Source organism: Protomyctophum bolini, assembly GCF_963924005.1.
Source record: "Protomyctophum bolini genome assembly, chromosome: 5".
NCBI lineage: Eukaryota > Metazoa > Chordata > Actinopteri > Myctophiformes > Myctophidae > Protomyctophum > Protomyctophum bolini.
This window is the reverse complement of record NC_137866.1, coordinates 19079486-19099399: the sequence shown is the minus strand read 5'-3', so window position 1 is coordinate 19099399 and position 19914 is coordinate 19079486. Positions and strand designations below refer to the sequence as shown.

General features: G+C 42.3%; 1 protein-coding gene across 3 annotated transcripts; it reads left to right on the top strand.

The window, feature by feature from the left end:
* The first annotated feature begins 773 nt into the window (after window positions 1-773).
* On the top strand, window positions 774-19306 carry trim101 (tripartite motif containing 101). 3 transcript variants are annotated; one of them, XM_080764514.1, is made up of 12 exons: window positions 774-995; window positions 1404-2000; window positions 6332-6519; window positions 6794-6986; window positions 7413-7508; window positions 7652-7729; window positions 7993-8148; window positions 8297-8319; window positions 11825-11949; window positions 12268-12758; window positions 15119-15248; window positions 16550-19306. In XM_080764514.1, exons 2-11 carry the CDS (start codon window positions 1815-1817, stop codon window positions 15203-15205), a joined length of 1623 nt encoding a protein of 540 aa, XP_080620640.1. In that variant the 5' UTR covers window positions 774-995; window positions 1404-1814; the 3' UTR covers window positions 15206-15248; window positions 16550-19306. The 3 variants fall into 3 exon arrangements, with proteins under 3 accessions (XP_080620640.1, XP_080620639.1, XP_080620641.1); XM_080764513.1 differs by having other exon boundaries at window positions 774-2000; XM_080764515.1 differs by lacking the exons at window positions 15119-15248; window positions 16550-19306 and adding an exon at window positions 14579-14705 and having other exon boundaries at window positions 774-2000.
* Window positions 19307-19914: the final 608 nt, after the last annotated feature.

Here is a 19914-nt window from a genome sequence, read left to right as displayed (position 1 = left end):
CAGGTATCAAACCTGATGCATTATATCTTGGCTAGATTTGTACACTCTGAGTTAATTGAACACAACATTGTCATGTTATCAAGATGACCTGACATAAAACAACAGCATATTATATATTATCATATCAGATATATTGCATGATTTTATTCTATTAATTCTAGCATGCTACTGGGCCTGTATTGTACGGTGCCGGAGATCAGATTGTCGGTCTTCCCATATAAACTGTATTATGTTTACCGCCTACAATATACATTCATTTTCATTTTCAACTGGCTCAGATGTGCCCTGTCTAAACGGGGCACATAAAATATAAGTGTACTTTGTCCATCCCAAGAAAGTGGGAAATAAAACAAAATAGTTGATCAACTAATGTGTGTATCAATTTATTCCACGGTGTGAGCCCTTAATTGTTAATATAGTGTGTTTGTGTGGCTCTGGTTAATAGGGTAGGGGGGGGGACTGTGGGGGGGTTCAGAGGAGGTAATTGTAGAAAGAGCACAGCCTGGCATGGTATGATGTATCCACATACCGCCCAATGCCCGATATGGTTGTGTGTGTGTGTGTGTGTGTGTGTGTGTGTGTGTGTGTGTGTGTGTGTGTGTATGGTTGTGTGTTGGGGTCAGCGTGGAGGGACTGCCCCTGGGAACTTGGCTGTAATCTGATACCCCCACCTCTAACACCCCTTTAAGTTTAGTCTCTTGGTTGTTCTCTCTCTCTCTCTCTCTCTCTCTCTCTCTCTCTCCTTCTTTCCTTCTTGTCCTGGCTGTGGCGGATGGCGACCTAAAGACATATTAACAGTGATCTGTACCTGTGGGAACACAACAGAAGGGTGGAATGGAGTGTCCGTTGACTGAGCGAGGGTGAAGTAAAGAAGGAGAGGAGTACTTGGAAGACCACCTAGCAAAGTGGAACCAGGACACTGGAGGACTTCACAGTCCTGAACAGACCGGTGTCTGTGTAACCAGGCACACAGCCTGGGAGACCAGGAGGCTCAGGTTGGGATGCACTTTGTCTTCTCACACTCAACACTTTCTTGTGGCCAGATAACACAACAAAGTCATCTAATCGCGAAAGTGATCTGTACTTTATCCCCCCTGAAAACTTGTCCTAATCTTGAAGTTGCCTCTGGGACACTTTTGGCCCAAGTGGAAAACGAAGAGATACAAGTGTGACCCCCAGATCCCAGAATAGAGAGGCGTCTGGTCTCCTGTACCAGCATCGTGCCGCCTTCAGTGGCTACAGAGCCACCTAGCCGTAGAAAACGTGCTTTCCAATGTTAAGGACTAATAAATGTGTGGTCTGTTCAGCAATACCAGCCGTTGTCCTGGATCAGGAAAACAAATTTAATTGAAATAACCTCTTATTCACATGTGATGTACATTTTTCTATCTGTGATTTGGCAGGGTATGGATTGAAAAGCTTCATGCAGGGGATCAATTTCTATAAGATTTGAAAACTGGACGAAACTTCACTTCATGGACTGATTAAAACTCAAGAACCAAGAATTTCTGAACGCAAAAAGAAAAGGAAAGAAGATAAATCCTCTCTGCTTCTCTCTTCTCCGGTTTCTGTTAATTTTTTACATGGACCGCCCACTCCATGCTACGTATGGATGTTTGTCTTATTTGAATGTACATAAATAGACTGAGTGACTGGCAGATATATAGACAGACGTAAACAGACCGATCGACAGACAAATGGCTATACACGGCTACTAAATATAGATACCCAAACAGAGTATAGACGTACCCCACACGGCTCCATACAGACTACTACATTCTACTACTTTCTTGACATCCTCCGGCCGAGTGAGCATGGCTGTGCCCGTGGAGCTGAGGCCGCTGAAGGGCTTCCAGGGAGCTGAGGGGGTCGACATGGCCCTGGGAACCCTGCAGAAGCAGCTCCTCTGCCCCATCTGCCTGGACATCTTCACCAAGCCCGTGGTCATCCTGCCGTGTCAGCACAACCTCTGCAGGAAATGTGCCAACGAGCTGTACCAGGTGTGTGTGTGTGTGTGTGTGTGTGTGTGTGTGTGTGTGTGTGTGTGTGTGTGTGTGTGTGATGAATTATTCACTTGTTTTCATTCACCTGTTTGGTTATGTGTTATTTGCTTGATTACTCTATGACTGGTACTATAATATGTCGTGGCAACTTAAAACAAAATTGTTCATGCATTTTGGATTGAAGTGAGAGACAGATAAGGAGGGGGATTTGCATGCACACACACACACACACACACACACACACACACACACACACACACACACACACACAATAACAAAGACAAATTCGAACAAAGCCCATATCACATCCCCAACAGGTGTGTGCGCACTGTGGATTACCAGTACTTATACAGCGACATAGTTTGGAAACACATGCTGTTTGACCTATATTCTGGATGATGTGATTGTTTATAAGCTGTCCGTGCGCGCGTGTGTGTTAACATGCAGTTAAGTGCTTGAGCTATAAGAAACGAGGAAGGCAGATAGATGGATAGACAGACAGACATGTTGGAAAGACCACTTCATCCATCAACAATTCTTCTTTGCCTGGCTTCGAAGGATTAGGCCTCACAGCCTCACTCACACCTACACATCTAGCATACAACAATGTTGCATGGTAGATGTAAACAAAGGGTAAGTGTCATGGCCGCCCCAATGCATTTCCAATGGAAGTCACATGGTTTGACACAACATTTTTGTTGTACGCCTTTCGGCTGTGTTTCGACTGCCCCCCTCCCCCTTCATACAACAAAAAAGTTGTGTGAAACCATGTGACTCCCATTGGAAATGAATTGCGAGCTTGCATCAGTCAATACGTCTCATGCATCAGCTATACAACAATCTGTTGTGCAGGTCTGAGTGAAGCCTTTGACTCATGTGGTCTTGTGATTCCACAAACACAGACCAGCCAGCCAGCATGACCGAGGTGAATTAACATGGCAGGCATCTCACCTGACCAGTGATATGACATCCACCACTGTCACTTCCACGTGTCATTCTGCATTCACAGTCAACGGGACTGTAGCGCACGCTGTCCCTGTTGCACACACACACACACACACACACACACACACACACACACACACACACACACACACACACACACACACACTCAAAAATGCACTCGCGCGCGCACACACACACACACACACACACACACACACACACACACACACACACACACACACACACACTAAATACTGTAATAAAGTTTATATAAAGTTTATATTCCTATATATACTCAGAGTCACAAGTTGTTTGTTGCACAGGCAGACATACAGGCCAATAGTGAGTCTTGGAGCATGAAGGAAACTGATCTAAACTACTGGATGCAAGAAAAGCGTGTGTGTGTGTGTGTGTGTGTGTGTGTGTGTGTGTGTGTGTGTGTGTGTGTGTGTGTGTGTGTGTGAAATGAGTGTGGCATGTGGGAATGAAACCCTATAGACTCTGCTTGCGCCATGCTCATGTTCATCACCTTTAACCCCTTCAAGCTTTAGTGTCAGTGGACACATGTAAGAGATGCACAACTACACACACACACACACACACACACACACACACACACAGACCAAGGGGTTACTCATCTTACAGATGTTTTCAACTCAAAATACATGACATACTGTACAGTACATACAATTGTGCAATATGTGTAACACACACACACACACACACACACACACACACACACACACACACACACACACACACACACACCATTGCCATATAGTCTTAACCACAGTCCCTCCAACTTGTAAACATGTTTTTTAATACATTCCCCAGTCCCTACACATCATCCACCAGTCCAGTCCCAGCCCCATTGGGCCATTTGTGATATGTTACTATTTACACTATTTACAATAACAATAAATGTATATTTTATATATGTGTGTGTGTGTGTGTGTGTGTGTGTGTGTGTGTGTGTGTGTGTGTGTGTGTGTGTGTGTGTGTGATTGACTCCATAATAATCTCTATTTATTATTATTATTATTATTATTATTATTTAGGTAATTGCTATTTCGCCCCCTGACAAACATGGCGTACCCCCGGTTCCCTAATCATTCCTGACCTCCCAGATCCTCCTAAAGCCTCATTATACCATTCGTACTTACTGTGCTCACCCCTAACCATTCAGTAATACATACCCACACATAAAACAACATTTTAACAACATTTTTCATTTCAAGTTTTCCAGCCTCTAAACCTCACTTTACCAGTACTGAGTATTCTGAGTACTGAGTATTTCTCTCTCTCTCTCTCTCTCTCTCTCTCTCTCTCTCTCTCTCTCTCTCTCTCTCTGATCCATTACTCAGGCCAAGCAGCAGCTGTAGCTTATTAAAGAAAACTATTTCAGGACACCATCCTCTCCTCTCCCCTCTGTTCCCTCTCTTCACTCCCTCACCTCCCTGCCTGCACCCTTCATTCTCTCATCTCTCCACTTATTTCAAGTCAGATTTGTCTGTCTGTCTGTCTGTCTGTCTGTCTGTCTGTCTGTCTGTCTGTCTGTCTGTCTGTCTGTCTGTCTGTCTGTCTGTCTCTCTCAATTCAATTTCAATTTCAAAACATCCCAACAACAAACATCCAACAAGCTATAGTATACAGTAACAATGAAAATAAATTAACAAACATAAACATAACAGCAACTTAATGACCCTGTTCAGACAGATATACCTGTCTCTTCTGTCCACTGGCTGTCCCTTAGTTGATGACAACGCCACACATATTTTGCTGCCAAAACTGTGCATTTGGACTGTTCTCCCAGAACATATTGGAGTGATGAGTTATTAATGGTGGATTCAAATTCTTTATATTTTTCTTAAAATGTAGGGAATAATGATTCTCTGATGTCTTTATACTTGTCGCATTGTAACACAAAATGTAGCTCTGTCTCCACCTCCCCTTGAGAGCAGAGTGAACACAGTCTGTCTTCTCTAGGCAGCCAGTTCTGTCTGTGTCTGCCTGTTTCTATTGCCAGGCTGTGGTCGCTGAGTCTGTACATAGTCAACATCTTCCTCAGTTTTGGATTAGTAACAGTGGTCAGGTAATTTGCCACTGTGTATTCTCGGTTGAGGGCCAAATAGCATTCTAATTTACTTTGGGTTTTTGTTTTTCCAATATGTGATAATTTGGTTAGTAGAGGTTGTTTTAGTCAGGGGAGGGGTGGTGGGGGTAAGACTCAGGACCAGCTGACTGAGGGGACTCCTGCTCATGTTCTCCTCTTCGCATTTTAAGGCCTGGTGATGGTAGGAGGTGGGGTTACTATTTTGAAGGTGCTTATGGAATTTTAATGCTCTTTTCTGGATGTTAATTAGGAGAGGGAATTGGCCAAGTTCCGCTCTGCATGCATTATTTGGAGTTTTTAATATATATTTACAAACTTCTGTGTGAATAGTCTCAATTGGCTGTTTGTCCAAATTAGAACATTCCTGATTTGCCAGGGGACCCCTCTCTCTCTCTCTCTCTCTCTCTCTCTCTCTCTCTCTCTCCACATGACACATACATACATACAGTACATACATTATGTTTGTGTAGGTGTGACCTTCTCTTCTTACATAATGTGATATAAGATGACATGAGACGTTATCCTCCCAATATCTTCCTTTGCCCCAGCAACGGATCCTAAAGCAGCTCTTACTGCATCATCCAGGGAGAAACGGATTCTAGAAACTCTGGAACACTGACCTCAGATGAGATGAATGTTAATACTACGAGCAAACATGACTGAAATAGCAGCATACAACAACTGGCAGAGACCAGTGTGCTCTCTTAATGGAGAGATTGGGAACAGAGGAATGTTTATGTTGTGTCATACGTTATACAATATTTCAGCTCCCTGATCTGCTCGTCTGTCTGTCTCTCTTCCCTGTGCGTGTGTGTGTGTGTGTGTGTGTGTGTGTGTGTGTGTGTGTGTGTGTGTGTGAATGCATTCCTTACCATGGTGCTTAAGTACCAGCGTCTTAAGGATGCTATTATACAGCTTGGCTACAAATGTAAACTACTAGTGTTCATATTTGGAAGCCTCTGTAATGTCCACAAATCAGTCGTGAGGGGCCTGCAGATTGCAGGCATGCCCAAGCCGAGAGCTAAGGCATCGGCAAAATTCTGTTCAGTGTCTGCAGTAATTGGCAGTCGCCATATATGGAGAAGGTGATGCTTTCTGTACCTGTGATCTGTATCCTGAAGCACTTGTTTTTTCACTATATTGTTTGTGTTCAAGAAATGTCTTGTAAAATGTGAATGCAAATAAAGGTGTGTGTGTATAAGTGTGTGTGTGTGTGTGTGTGTGTGTGTGTGTGTGTGTGTGTGTGTGTGTGTGTGTGTGTGTTTTACAGCCTTCTCTGTACCAGGCTCGGACCACCATGTCGGTGCACAGCGGTCGCTTCCGCTGTCCGTCCTGCAGACAGGAAGTGGTGCTGGACCGCCACGGGGTGTATGGCCTGCAGCGCAACCTCCTGGTGGAGAACATCATCGACGTCTACAAACAGGAAGTCACCAACAACAGCAACAACAACACCTGCTGGTGAGAACAGCCTCAGGGTCCATTGTTAGATGAACAACACATACATGATGAAGCTCTGCTTTCCACACAGACAATTATACTTATATAAGTATAAGCAGATGCCTTATGCAGTAGCCATATCGGTTTTGGATGTTTTAATCAATCACAGACCTGACAGCAAAGCCGTGGGTGCGTGTTGACCATTCTCATGGCGGCCATTTTGCTCCCTCTTTTTCTTCTCCTCCATGTTCCTGTCCACCTCTCCCTCCACCTCCCTCTCTCTGTGTGTCCTCAGTTCTCTCCCTCCTCCTCCGCAGCCCCAGGCAGGCCAGGCTCCAGTAACGATGACATGTTCCGACCACGAGGGAGAGAAGCTGAACATCTACTGCCTGAGCTGCCAGGTTCCTACCTGCTCTCTCTGCAAGGTCTTTGGAGCCCACCAGTCCTGCGAGGTGGCCCCTCTCCCCGATGTCTACAAGCAGCGGAAGGTACGACATTCATGCATTTTTAGTATGGGTTTAATACTGTGGGTTCCTCGTTGTACAGCAACTTGTAAGTCCTGTTTCATTCCTTCATTCACCTTTGTTTATTCTCAAAAGACATTGAGGTTACCCTCATTTGCAGTGTCGTCGAGATACAGCATAATACATCATTTTCAAGGCAATAAACAAAAACAATACAGATTAATAGAACATCAACATTTCTTCATCCATGATATAATACATTTAAAAGCAGTTGCAGACACTTATGGGTAAGTCTGCAATCAATGGTGGTTGGGGCACTAAAACAAAAAGCTGTTTTCCCCAACTCTGTGTTTACATTAGGAACCTTTTAGTGTGAGCCAGAGACTATGTTACAGGTTTCAAAAAGCTCACTTACTTATTACTGCTGCTATTTCCTGGCTGTTTCTGCAGGCTGAGTTGAATGAGGAGGTTGATACTCTTGTTGTCGTCAACAACAAAGTCCAGGCCTTCATCAATGACCTGGAGCACAGCTGCAAGAGCATAGAGGTGCGTGCGTGTGTGCTTTCGTGCGTGAGAGCTTTAGTGTGTGTGTTGTGTATTTGTCTGTGTGCGTGCGTGCGTGTTCTCTCCATCAGATTTAGAATGTCCTGTTGAGTGCTATATAAACCCTCTTCTCTCGTCTCTTCCAGGAGAACTGTAAGACACAGAAGCAGAGTCTGTGTGAGAAGTTTGAGTGCATGTTGTCCATCCTGAAGGAGAGGCGCAAGGTATCTGTTCTGCTATCAGACTATTAGGCTGTTGTGTTTGACTGGACAGAATTAAGGAACACACCTTTTATGGAATGTCTTTAACCATATTTACACTGGCATGCCTGTTTTGGGCAAATATGAAAAATATTTCTACACTCTTGTTTTCCCCAAAAAAGATTTTAAACAATAACTGTTCCAACTTGTACTAAATCCACTATTTTTTAGCTATTAATCATTATGATGTTGTGGTTACCCTCCTCCTCATCATCATGATCTCCAAGGTGATGATTCAGAAAATCAGCTCAGAGGAGGAAGAGAAGACAGGCCACATGCAGTCGCTGGTACATTGCTATGGAGACAGTGTAGAGGCCAACACCAAACTGATGGAGATGGCTGTTAAGAGCATGGAAGAACCAAACATGGCTGACTTTGTGCAGGTACAGTGTGTGTGTGCGAGTGTGTTAATGAGTTAATGAATTTTCAATTACAAGTTGAGGTTCCACTTTTTTTTCCTAAATCATTATTAATATTGCTGTCTTTCTCCCCTCTCTCTAATCTCTCTTTTTCTCTCCTTTCCTTTTTCAGAATTCCAGAGAGCTAATAGCAAAGTAAGTCAAACATTTTGTAGAAAACAGTGATTACACACATCGAGGTAAATGAGTTTCCATAAATTCTGTTTTGTTAACAAATTCAGGGTACAGGGATTTGCTTTATCAAAGTTGACTGCACACTTCTCACAATCTACCTCTCGTCCACCATTGTCTCCTACCATCTTTCCTCTTTCAATTACCTCCCACTTCCTCCTCCTCTCCCATATCTCCAATTCATTAAAACCGTGAAAGCATCAGTGTCATTTTATATACAGTACAGTCATAGCACATTATTGGTTGGGGGCGGGGCTAGCGCTTCGGTCTCTATCCTTTTATTACTCTATGGTGTATACACACCCATAAGTGTTAAAAAATAGCGTGTCACTTCCTGCCACACTATGAGCTTGTAGATCTTCTATTTTTGTAAAATTGTGATCATTTGTGCAACTCTTGGAATATATATATATTTTAAAGCGAACATCTTTAACTCAAATCTTTGCTTCTGAGGGTCCCTGGATATATTGAAATGGGGGTGTCTGCGGCCAAATACTGTACATATCATTTTGGGTGGGGGGGTCCTTGACGTGAAAAAGTTTGAGAACGACTGATTAGCAATATATCTGTTTCAGAAAACTGTTGAAAACGGTTTAGAAGGCGTTTGTAAATCGGCGTCTCCTTCTTCTGCAGTTGTCTCAATCTACTTATACTTATATTCAATTCATACTCTCTTCTTCTTTTCTTCCTAGCGCTTTGTTATATCCTCTCTCTATATCAGGACAATATTGATTTTAATAATAGTAAGATCTAATCTAAATCACTTTCTGAAAACGCATGATTTAACCCAATTAGAGATCCCACTAGAGTAACTGAACATAGTGAAACTGTTATTGACCTTATAATGGTTTCGGATAAACACAAAATCATTCACAGTGGAGTCATTGTGTATGGTATTAGCGACCATTTTTTAACTTTCTGCACTAGAAAGGTCAAGAGGTCCCCCATAAATTGCCATAAGTCTATAAAGAGTAGAAACCTTAAAGGTTATGAGAGTACCCCATTTATTGACAAACTCAAGAACAAAGACTGGACCACCATCACAAATTGTTGTGATGTAGATGTAGCATGGGAACGTTTTCACAAGATATTCCTACATGAGCTTGACAATGCTGCTCCGTTAAAGGAGACTAGGACTAAACACTAGAGAACCCAACCTTGGATAAATAAAAATATTTTGAATACCATTCACCTGAGAAATAAAACACTATGTAAGTTCAAAAAAATCTAAATATAAAATTCTTAGAAATAAGGTACAGAGAATGGTAATTGAGGCAAAAAAGGACTATTTTAAGACTAAAATTGAGGAGCATAAGAATGATCCGAAAAAGCTGTGGTCAACCCTAAAACCTTTAGGGACCCAGGAAAATCCCAAAATGAAACAAAGTAGCATAGGCTTAGAGGTAAATGGGTCTATAACATATGATAAAGCTACAGTTGCATGTAGATTTAATTAATTCTTCACAAACATAGCAAATACATTGGTGCAGAAACTTCCTGCTGCTACTAATAAGTTTGGTGATCCACAAGGGATCCACAGCTTTTACCAGCAAATGGGAGTCCAGTCTGATGCTTTCTCCCTGAGTAAAGTAACAGAGGAAGAGGTACTGACAAAACTCAAAGCCCTAAAACTTGGAAAGGCTGCGGGTCATGACAACATCCCGGCAAGATTTCTAGTTGATGCAGCTGAAGTTATTGCTCCCTGCATAACCTACCTAACCAATTTATCAATTGAACAAGGCCACTTTCCCAGTCTATTTAAATTGGCTGCAAGAGTTGTACCCTTGTACAAAAAGGGAACCAAATCGGATCCCGGAAATTATCGACCTATATTAATTTTATGTTCCGTCTCAAAGGTTGTGGAACGGATTATACATGAGCAAATTAATCATTATTTGACACAACCTCTTGTTTGATTTGCAATCGGGCTTTAGAAAGTCCCACTCCACCGACACCTGTTTGCTTTATCTAACAGATTATATTAGACTAGAGGTGGATAAAGGGAAATACTGTGGCATGGTGTTGTTGGACCTCCAGAAGGCATTTGACACGGTGAACTATGACATTCTTTTGAATAAACTTAAGGCTTTGGGTTTTGACAGTGTATCACTTCAGTGGGTGAGGTCCTACTTGATGGGAAGGAAACGGGTGGTATAGACATGAATGGCACCCTGTCCTGTGGGGTCCCCCAGGGGAGCATTTTAGGTCCACTTTTCTTTTTATTATATGTCAATGATATGAAGTCAGCCGTTGACTGCAACTTACTTCTTTTTGCGGATGATTCAGCACTGGTAGTCTCTCATAAGGAGAAAACAGAGGTCGAAAAGCTACTTAGTGCTGAACTCCTTAAAGTCAGTGTCTGGCTATCAGACAACAAACTGTCTCTTCATCTTGGTAAAACTGAGTCCATTCTCTTTGGGTCAAATTACAAACTGAAGAAGTCTCCTGGGTTTAAAATAGTGGTGGGGGACTTGGAAGTGGCAGCCAAGGAATCCATTACTTACCTGGGGTGCATTTTGGACAATAAGCTTTCAGGAGAAAATATGGCACAAAAAGTAGTTTCAAAGGTAAGCCAAAGAACAACATTTTTAGCTAGAATATCTAGCCTTTTAGATACAAACACCCTAAAGATCCTGGCTGGGGCTCTTGTACAATGTCTATTTGACTATGCCTGTACATCTTGGTATACTGGCATTTCTATGACCCTCAAGAAGAAACTCCAGACCTCTCAAAATAAATTGGTTAGAGTGATCCTGAAGTTGCATCCTAGAACTCACCTTCTCCCTGCCCACTTCACCAGTCTGGGGTGGCTTAAAGTGGAGGAGAGAGTATCCCAATTTAAAATGTGTCTAGTTCACAGAATTAGAAATAATATAGCACCCAAATATTTCAGTGACTATTTTTCAACGGTTAGTGATACTCTCAGGCACTACACCAGAGGGAGCCCTACTGATTTTAAACCCTGCCTTTTTCATAACAATATGGGAAAAACATCATTCCTGTACTCTGCAGCAGTTCAGTGGAATGGCTTGCCTGGTGACCAGTTCCTTTGATATTTTTAAATCCACATTAAAAAGATGGTTGGCCGAAAACATAGTGTAAATATAGTGTAGAATAGATAAATGGCATAAATGAAAAAATAAAAGAAATCCAGTTTTATTGGTCAGTTTATATGCATTTTGTCCTGTTTCTTGTGTTTTTGTTTTGTTTGTTTTTTGCCTCCTGTTTTTGTCTGTATTGTACCGTTTATTGTCTGTTGCTCCCCTTCCCCTTTCCCCAAGAGGACCACAATGGAAACAAGCCTAACAGCTTTCTTGTGAATGTATCCTTTTGAAATATATATTTTCAATAAAGTATTCAATCAATCAATCAATCAATCAATGATAGGACTTCCCGTTATTAATTAATTATTAACTTTTTTATAACGTGTGCTCAGCCTCATTTCTCTCCCTCCCCCCATAAACACCAGAGTGATGACCGCAACCAGTTCCTGTCCAGTGGAGACTCGTAAAGCAGACCACGACAACATGAGCCCCTACACATTCAACTTCAAACATCAAGAGAGAACCCTGCACGGCATAGACTTCATCAAAGGTAAAGACAAACCAATAAAGTTGCTGCATTTGAGTACAGAAAATGGAGAAGATTCATTCATTAGAATATGTATACTTTCAAAATACTTAGTAGTACCGGTAAATAATTGACAGGTATATACTTTTTCTTGTATTTTTCTTTTAGTTTTTTCTCTTTCCCATAAGAATATTTTGTTGTAACTTTTGAATACAAATTGTATGGTACTATAGTAATTCAGCATTTAAAGCACAGAAATAGATAACAGAATGTTGATCATATCATTTGAAAACATGGTTAATTTAAATTAATTTTTTTTAACGTTAATTTGACTCTTTTCAGCTAAAGAGGACGTTCATGAAGAACCAGAACTAGAATCAGATCCTGAATCCCACCTTGATGAACCGCAGTCAGGAGCACTGCAGCAGCCTCTGGAACCCACTGTTCAGAACTTGAAAACTAAACACCTCCTAGAACCTGCTATTCAGAACCTGGAACCTAAAGAACCCATTGTACTGAAGCACTTTGAGCCTAAAAAGCTTCCATTGCCCACAGTCCAGAGCCTAGAAATGCATCCCACTCCGCCGGCAGCCTTAGAACCTCTTTCAGAACCACCAGTCTCATCTACAGTACCGGTGGTTTCAATCATAGACTCTGTGGGCCATAATGAGCAGGTTATGGAACTCAGGCCAGACGACCTGGTTCTGGAGGACCAGCAGGGAGTCCATCTATCGAAGAAAGATGAGAAAGGAAAGGAGAAGAAGATGGCACAACCTGAACTTGTCAAGGTTATACATCAATGTGAAGAGCAGGATGGAATGAGCATGCAACAGGTACCACATTCTTTAACTTTAATACCATTACATTTAATACCAGTTTAAAATATCACAGTAAATTACGTAAGGCTTTTTATCAGTTAACATTATCGGCAGAGATGCTACCACATACCTTACTGGACCAAAAACACATCGGGACAGTAGATACATTTTGAAGTTATTTTTGTAATGTCTCAGTTTAATGAATGTGACACTTTACTGACACCTCGCAGGGAAGGTATCCTGCAAACAATGTAAACAATGTTATTTTCTAGATAAAGTGCTATTGCTCCTATATGTCCTTTTTCATATGCTGACATTGTCATTCACTGTACCATCCCTCAGAAGCATTCACTCATGCAACCTCATATTTGATATCAATATAATATTCACATTTTGTCTGTCTACTATAATTCCTGTCTCCCCTCGTCTATCAGTTTGAGAGGGGAGAGGCAGAGCATGGTACAGGTGATGGGAAAGCAATCAACCATGCCCAGACACAGACAGTATCAAAAGAGGATGAACAAATGGAAGCTCAAGAAGAGGAAGATGGGAGTGCAGAAAGGGAGGAAGAGCATGCTATGTTCTACCCCAGTTGGTACAGACCCAATACCTGGCACGGGATGAGCCCTGGCCTAGCTGTCCCCACAGACATCCTGCCAGCGGTTTATGAGTTGGAGAATCAGATATACTCACCATATTCCAGCTTTGCAGGGGAACCCCTTCCTGTGGCCCTGACCCAGGCCAAGGCTCAAGGGTCAGCCCAAATGCAAACACAATTGCAAGAACAGGTTCAAGGATCCTCCCTCCTACCCCAGTTTAACATCCAAGAGCCTCCACCTCCGACACCATCTGTGTCTGCAGTTCAGGCTCAGCCCCAACCCCAAATTCTGTTTGAGCCTCAGCCTGAGTCATTTCCCCAACAACAGAATATGCGTAACATCCAGCAACATCCTCAAAAAGAGCCTCCTCTAAGCCCATACCCACCTTTCTCACTCTCTTTCCCTGCTGCTCAGCTTCACTCTCAACCCCCAACCCACCCGGTACCTACCGAGTTAGGACACTTCCCAGAAGGTCTGACTAGGGAGATAGCAAGAGACATGGAGCCCATGGAGGAAGATAATGAGGACATCCATGGGGGGTGGGTGTATCTATCTGGGGCCGAGGAGGGTGGGGTGGGAGACGGCCGCATGAAAGTGGAGGAAAATAGTTCAGGACTGGAGGAGAGTTCTGCCAAAAGTGAAGGGATTACAAAGTCCACTTCGGCGGAGGGAAATGGTGCTGGGCCTGGGCTGCAGTTGCAGGGGAGATTCTTAGAGCTCGGGGAGGACGGTAGTTTAGAGAATGACACAAATAGAGAGGAGTTAGAGGACAGTGGTTTATGGTGTGGAGAGGCTCTCTCTGGGCTCAAAGTAAGTGCTTCAGGGATGAGATGTAATGCAGAAGCTACAGAGATGACTGATGATGGGCTGGGAGAGAGTAGTGTAGAGCCTGAAGAGAGAAGTGCAGAGCTGGACAAAGATAGCCTAGGACCAGAGCAGGAGGAGAGCATACCGATGGAAGGGAGCTGTAATCGAGATACCGGTGAGGCTGAGCTAGATCTCGCAGAGAGCACTGATGACAGCGGAGTCAGTAACGCGGAGGAATCACATGAGCAGGATAGTTCCCTAGAAGAGGAGGGGAGAGATTCAGAGCCTGAGGCTGGAATGTCTGAGTTAAAACGGAGTAACCAGGACTTAGATGAGATTAGAAAACAACCTGAAGACAGCAAGTCCAAGACGGAGGAGGCGAACGGTGATGAGAGTGGAGTGAACCCCACCTCCTCTGTCTGTCCTCAGGTCAGTTGGGTCAATCATCTTCATCATCGCCATCATCATCATCATACTCGTTGACCAGGCTCTCCATCCACCAACTGACGCCGCTATATGCCTCCACATTCTCCTTCTCTTCCTTGTTTTCGCTGAGTCACCAAAGCAATGTGGCCGAGACACTGCTTCAGCAGCATCACCACACTGCTGTTCTGCTGTACCATCGCCATGTTTTGGGGGGAAAGAAAGTAAGAATGAAAGGAAGCACATCCTTCTTTCTTCCTTTCTTTCTCCCATATAGAGCTATATGTTTATACACAATGTTTATTTTACAGTATGCTGCACATCATCACACCAGCTCTCCCCTTTCCTCCCACCCTCTCTTCCCTCTTCTTCTGTTTCATTCTGTACCTTGTCCCTCAATCTATTTCCACTTCCATCATCATGCCCTTCTACTGTTCCTTCTCCATCGCTCTACCAAACTCTCTCCCTCCATACTTCTCTCCACCATTCCCTCTCCATCCTCCTTCCCATCCACTCCCCCCCTTCCATACCTCCACCTCTCTCCAGATTATCACAATGGTGTTCTACCTGTTGGCCCTCCTGGTCATTCTGCAGAGAATATGGGCTTACATGGGCCGTTTCATTCTCACATAAACCCACGTGGACATCCATCCATCCACACTGCTTCGCTGCTCAGGTATACACACACAGATACAGTAGGCCTGGGTCAGCAAGGACTTTGGAATATGTCCTTGCATAAACTTTAACCAGTTGCTAAATGTTTGCTGGGTAATTGAGAGGATGCTGCATTAGATTTACTTCTTCTAACTGCAGCATTTGGATTGTCTAGTCTTGTTTTTGCTTTTGGGGATAAAATACCTTTAATCAGTAGGACAAAAATGACAGGTAATCTGCAAAGTTTTGATTGTCTTTAACATTATAAGAATGCAGTGAATGAACTGTTGTATACAGGCTCCATTATAGGGATTCTTGAAATTGCAATTCATAATGTATTTTAGTACTGGAAGTAATAATCAACAAGCTTCGCTTTTGATTTATTTTCCTTTTAGTGTATGTTTTTGTTTACAGACGTTAGAGAGGCTTTCAGAGGTAAAATAATAACTTATCCTTCCCTCTCCTGACACCTAGTGGTAGAAAGGTTACGTTCATGCTAATGACCCAACTAAAAGACTGCAGATATTGTTGTGTCTGGCTTTTACTTTACTAGTTGTCTTAAAGCTAGGACCCAGGTCCCGTTATTAACTTATTTTGTCTTTGCTCTGTGGATTTATTCACTTTCCACATTTACTAATAGTATCGATCTTGGTCTTGAGCCTCTCACTGCATGACAAAAGATTGCCATAATATCTGTTCTGTTTTCGTGTTCTTTGACAACCATAAAGCAATAATATGGTTGCTTCAGTAACTATGAAAGGTAGGGCAACAGCTGAGGGACAACTTCAGATTTTTGCATACTACTTTTAACTGTAGACAACAATATCCGTTGATTTTTTTTAATAATCATATGGAAATTTGTATTTTAAATGAGGCATGTTTTCCGTAACTGCTGAAGAAGCAGCTGTCTGCCAGATAACCATCATGACATTTTTCTAGTTGGGCATAGGCTACTACTGACTGTACTTGGTATAATATTGGTTTAAAAATATACACGTAAAATGTCTTAACATTCAAAACCAGCTATACTTGCAATGCCCCAGATGACTGTAAACTGAAATTAAATGTATATGGATGGTGATGATATATTTTAGTATCCCAGTATTGCGGAGCTTGGTTGAGTGTGGATTCATTCTGAACATTCTGGCAGGGGGGGATTTCATTGTTCAAAGTAAACCCCAATTTCCCAAATGTATATAACATGCTGTATTGTTTATGAGAATGCATTAGAGTGCTAGTCAAATGTAACATGTACACTCTCAGTCTCAGAGTTAAATGAACGCTCAGGATTTTAAAGTGATCTGCTGTCACTCTCCTCTCCAGGTGGAGACTGGAACAGGGAGTTTGATTCAGACCGGCCCTCCACTCTCCACCTCCACCTCCTGCACTTTCAGCGAGCGCCCTCCTCGCCTCAGTTTCTCCTGGCTCAACCACCTGTACAAGAAGAAGTAGGAAAGATAAACAAACAGGAAGAAAAAAGTTACTCCCGAGTCCAGACACTATGTTTATATTGAATGTATATGATTATTTTTTTTAATGATTTGTTTTGGGCTTTTATGCCTATTTATAGGACAGTATACTGACAGGAAATGGGGAGAGAGATGGGGAGTGTCATGCAGCAAAGGTCGGGATTCGAAACCCGCAACATGCTGTCAGGCCTTTTGCAGCCTAGGTGCCCAGACCACTACACCAGTGGCCCGGGCCGGTATTTTCATTCTGCATTGATATTAGAAAGTGATTACAGTAAGTATAGGCTAAAGTATGGTAAGGAGCCCCAAGGGCATTGAGATGGTCATGGTATATTAACTGTGTTTAACACAGAGTGGCGTTAGGGGCCGGGCGGCAGTGGTAAAGTAACGGGAGCGTGATTTGAGGAGTGGATGAATGCCAAGGCGTATTGCTGTTATTAACATAAGTAGATGATGGTTGGGAGAATTATATGCACAACTTGAGATATTCTCCATATTTATATGGAAATATGGCAACCAGGCACTTTAGTGCAATGCAGAGCCTCATATCAATCCAGTCTTGGAACATTGCCTCAGCATGTAAAGGGAAATGAGGGTTTGCCATCAGAAACAATGAGGTGTGAAATAGTGGAGCCACTTTTCTTTTTTTTTATGGCTTTCGCCTTTATTTTATATTTTTTATGGAGGGACAGACAGTAGGCTGACAGGAAATTGGGAGATGGGGGGATGACATGCAGTAAAGGCCGTCTGGATCGGGAGTCGAACCCGCGGCACACTGCCAGACTGGATTACCAGCCAAGGTGCCTGGACCGCTGAGCCACGGCCTAGGCCAGTGGAGCCACTTTCAATGGACACTTTCCTCTCCTCAAGTATTGATTTGTGAGCCATGTGTGGTCAATCAATGGCTGTTCATTAATGACTGCCTAGTGCCTTGCATCATCATCAATCATCACAACATGGATGACCGCTGTGTTTTACAGTATACATGACAATCAAAAAATATATATATATTTGTTTTGCTCCACTGGTTCTAATGCATGGTATTTATTCGTGGCAATTGGATTTGCTTTTAAAGGCTGTATCTTTTCAATTAATATTTTATCAAATCTGGTTGTTGTAACTTATAAGCATCTGCATCTATGTAAACTAAATGTGTTTGCTAGATTTATTGAACGAAATAATAAAACATAATTTTCGTGTGTGTGTGTGTGTGTGTGTGTGTGTGAGTGAGTGAGTGAGTGAGTGAGTGAGTGAGTGAGTGTGTGTGTGTGTGTGTGTGTGTGTGTGTGTGTGTGTGTGTGTGTGTGTGTGTGTGTGTGTGTGTGTGTGTGTGTGTGTGTGTGTGTGTGTGTGTGTGTGTGTGCAGAGATATGCACACACGAGGAACAACCATTGCTAAAATGATCAGAGGATGTGTATTTGTATGCGCCACCATTGGAATGAGTTTGTATCCTCCAAAGAGGTACATCACAGGAAGTGGAGGGCTGAGGACGAGCTAAACGGGCCAACATCCTGTTATCCACATTCTATTGAGGCCTTCCCCCAGAGGCAAATTCAAATGAAACAAACAGCAGAGAGTGCTATGTTTTCTCTCTTTTTTGCCCATGGGTTCCCAGATTGTTAAAGACCAGACCATTGTGGTGGTGTCCAAATTATCCATCATGAATATACATGACCTTCCCCAAGACACAGGCTGAGTGGTAGTACTTCACCTCTGAAACAGTCCCAGAAACCTGCGGTTTGAGCCATCTGTGGGTGTCGACATCAAAAGCAAAAAGCATGTTGCCGTAAGAAAACCTTCTCCAGAGGTAGACAGTGTGGTCCCAGTGCCTGAACCTCACCTTGAGGTTAAGCTGAAGGTGAGGTTCTCCATTTCCAGGTGTCACTGGAGGAGACAACTTCCTCCAGCGCAAAGACACTGTGTTGTAAGACGTCAACATCAACCTAGTCTCGCATTGCCAGACTGTTGCTTGTCGCAATTAATTTTCAAATGCTTCCATCATACAGTCTGGAGCAACGGAAGGTCTACCCAGTTCCGTTTCGTCTTTACAGTCGCAAAGATTTATCCTAATGTAAATCGAAATCATCCAAGCATATACTGTATATAGCTTGCTGCTGAGCAGAAATGGAAATAAAAAAATAAGCTCTAAAGATATTTTAAAATATTTTTTTTGAACGGAAATGACAAACACTGGTGTAGGAGTGTAGTTCCACTCTATATAGCATTCGGAGATTGTGAAGTTGTCTGGCTACGCTAGACTAACTTCAACCTGATCACCGTTGTTCATGCTACTGTTCTTCCCTCCGGTCGCGTACACCTCGTGTCCAACTGTCCCAGCTGCATGATATCCCTCTTGGTCCATTCAGATTCACAGTGCACGTCTGCATTTTACGCGCAAAGACGAGGCTGGAAAATCTCAATCTTGTGAGTTGTGCTCATGTAATCCGACGTATACTCATGTACATCACAGGGTCATTTTAGGAACTATACTGATGAATAATTCTAGAGAAATAATTATTATAGGTATTAAATAAAACAATATTTTGAATGTATTCTTGTAAAAAATGCAGCCTTTTTTGTTTTGTTTTGTTTTTTTTGTCCCTTTTAGGTTTTTTCCCTTGTCTTTTTTCTTTCCTGTTTTATTGTCTTTGTCTTTTTATCAATAAAATATTAAATAAAATAAAATATTTAATTTTCATATAGAAAAGTGTGTAGCCTACCGGTCAGCATCATACAATGCAATTGTTAACATTTTGATTATTTAATGTTAAATAATGAATATTGTTAAAATGTAGATTATTTAAATGGACACTTCATCCCATTTGCAACCAGATCCTATTGTAATACTGTTTGGGAGACAAGAAACACTTTCCTGGGGGTTTTTATGTGGGTTTTTAGATATTTAATATTTAGTGTCCATGATGTGGACACTGGGCTCACTTACCTCCTGGACTACATGTTGTGATGTCTCAACAGCCTTCCTCCTATCCACAAGGAGGAGCATTGTACTATTATTATGCATTATGGGAATTGTAGTCTAGGAAGGAAGTGAGCCCTAAGGGGTGAAGTGGCCCTTTAATGTTACAAAAAAAATCATAATAGAAAATACATTTTTAATCAAAGTAAAGTATACATGATTAGAACATGCTTAAACAATTGCTACAAATTACTACAAAACCCGTATATCTAGTCTGTACATTTGAAATGGAACGATTGTA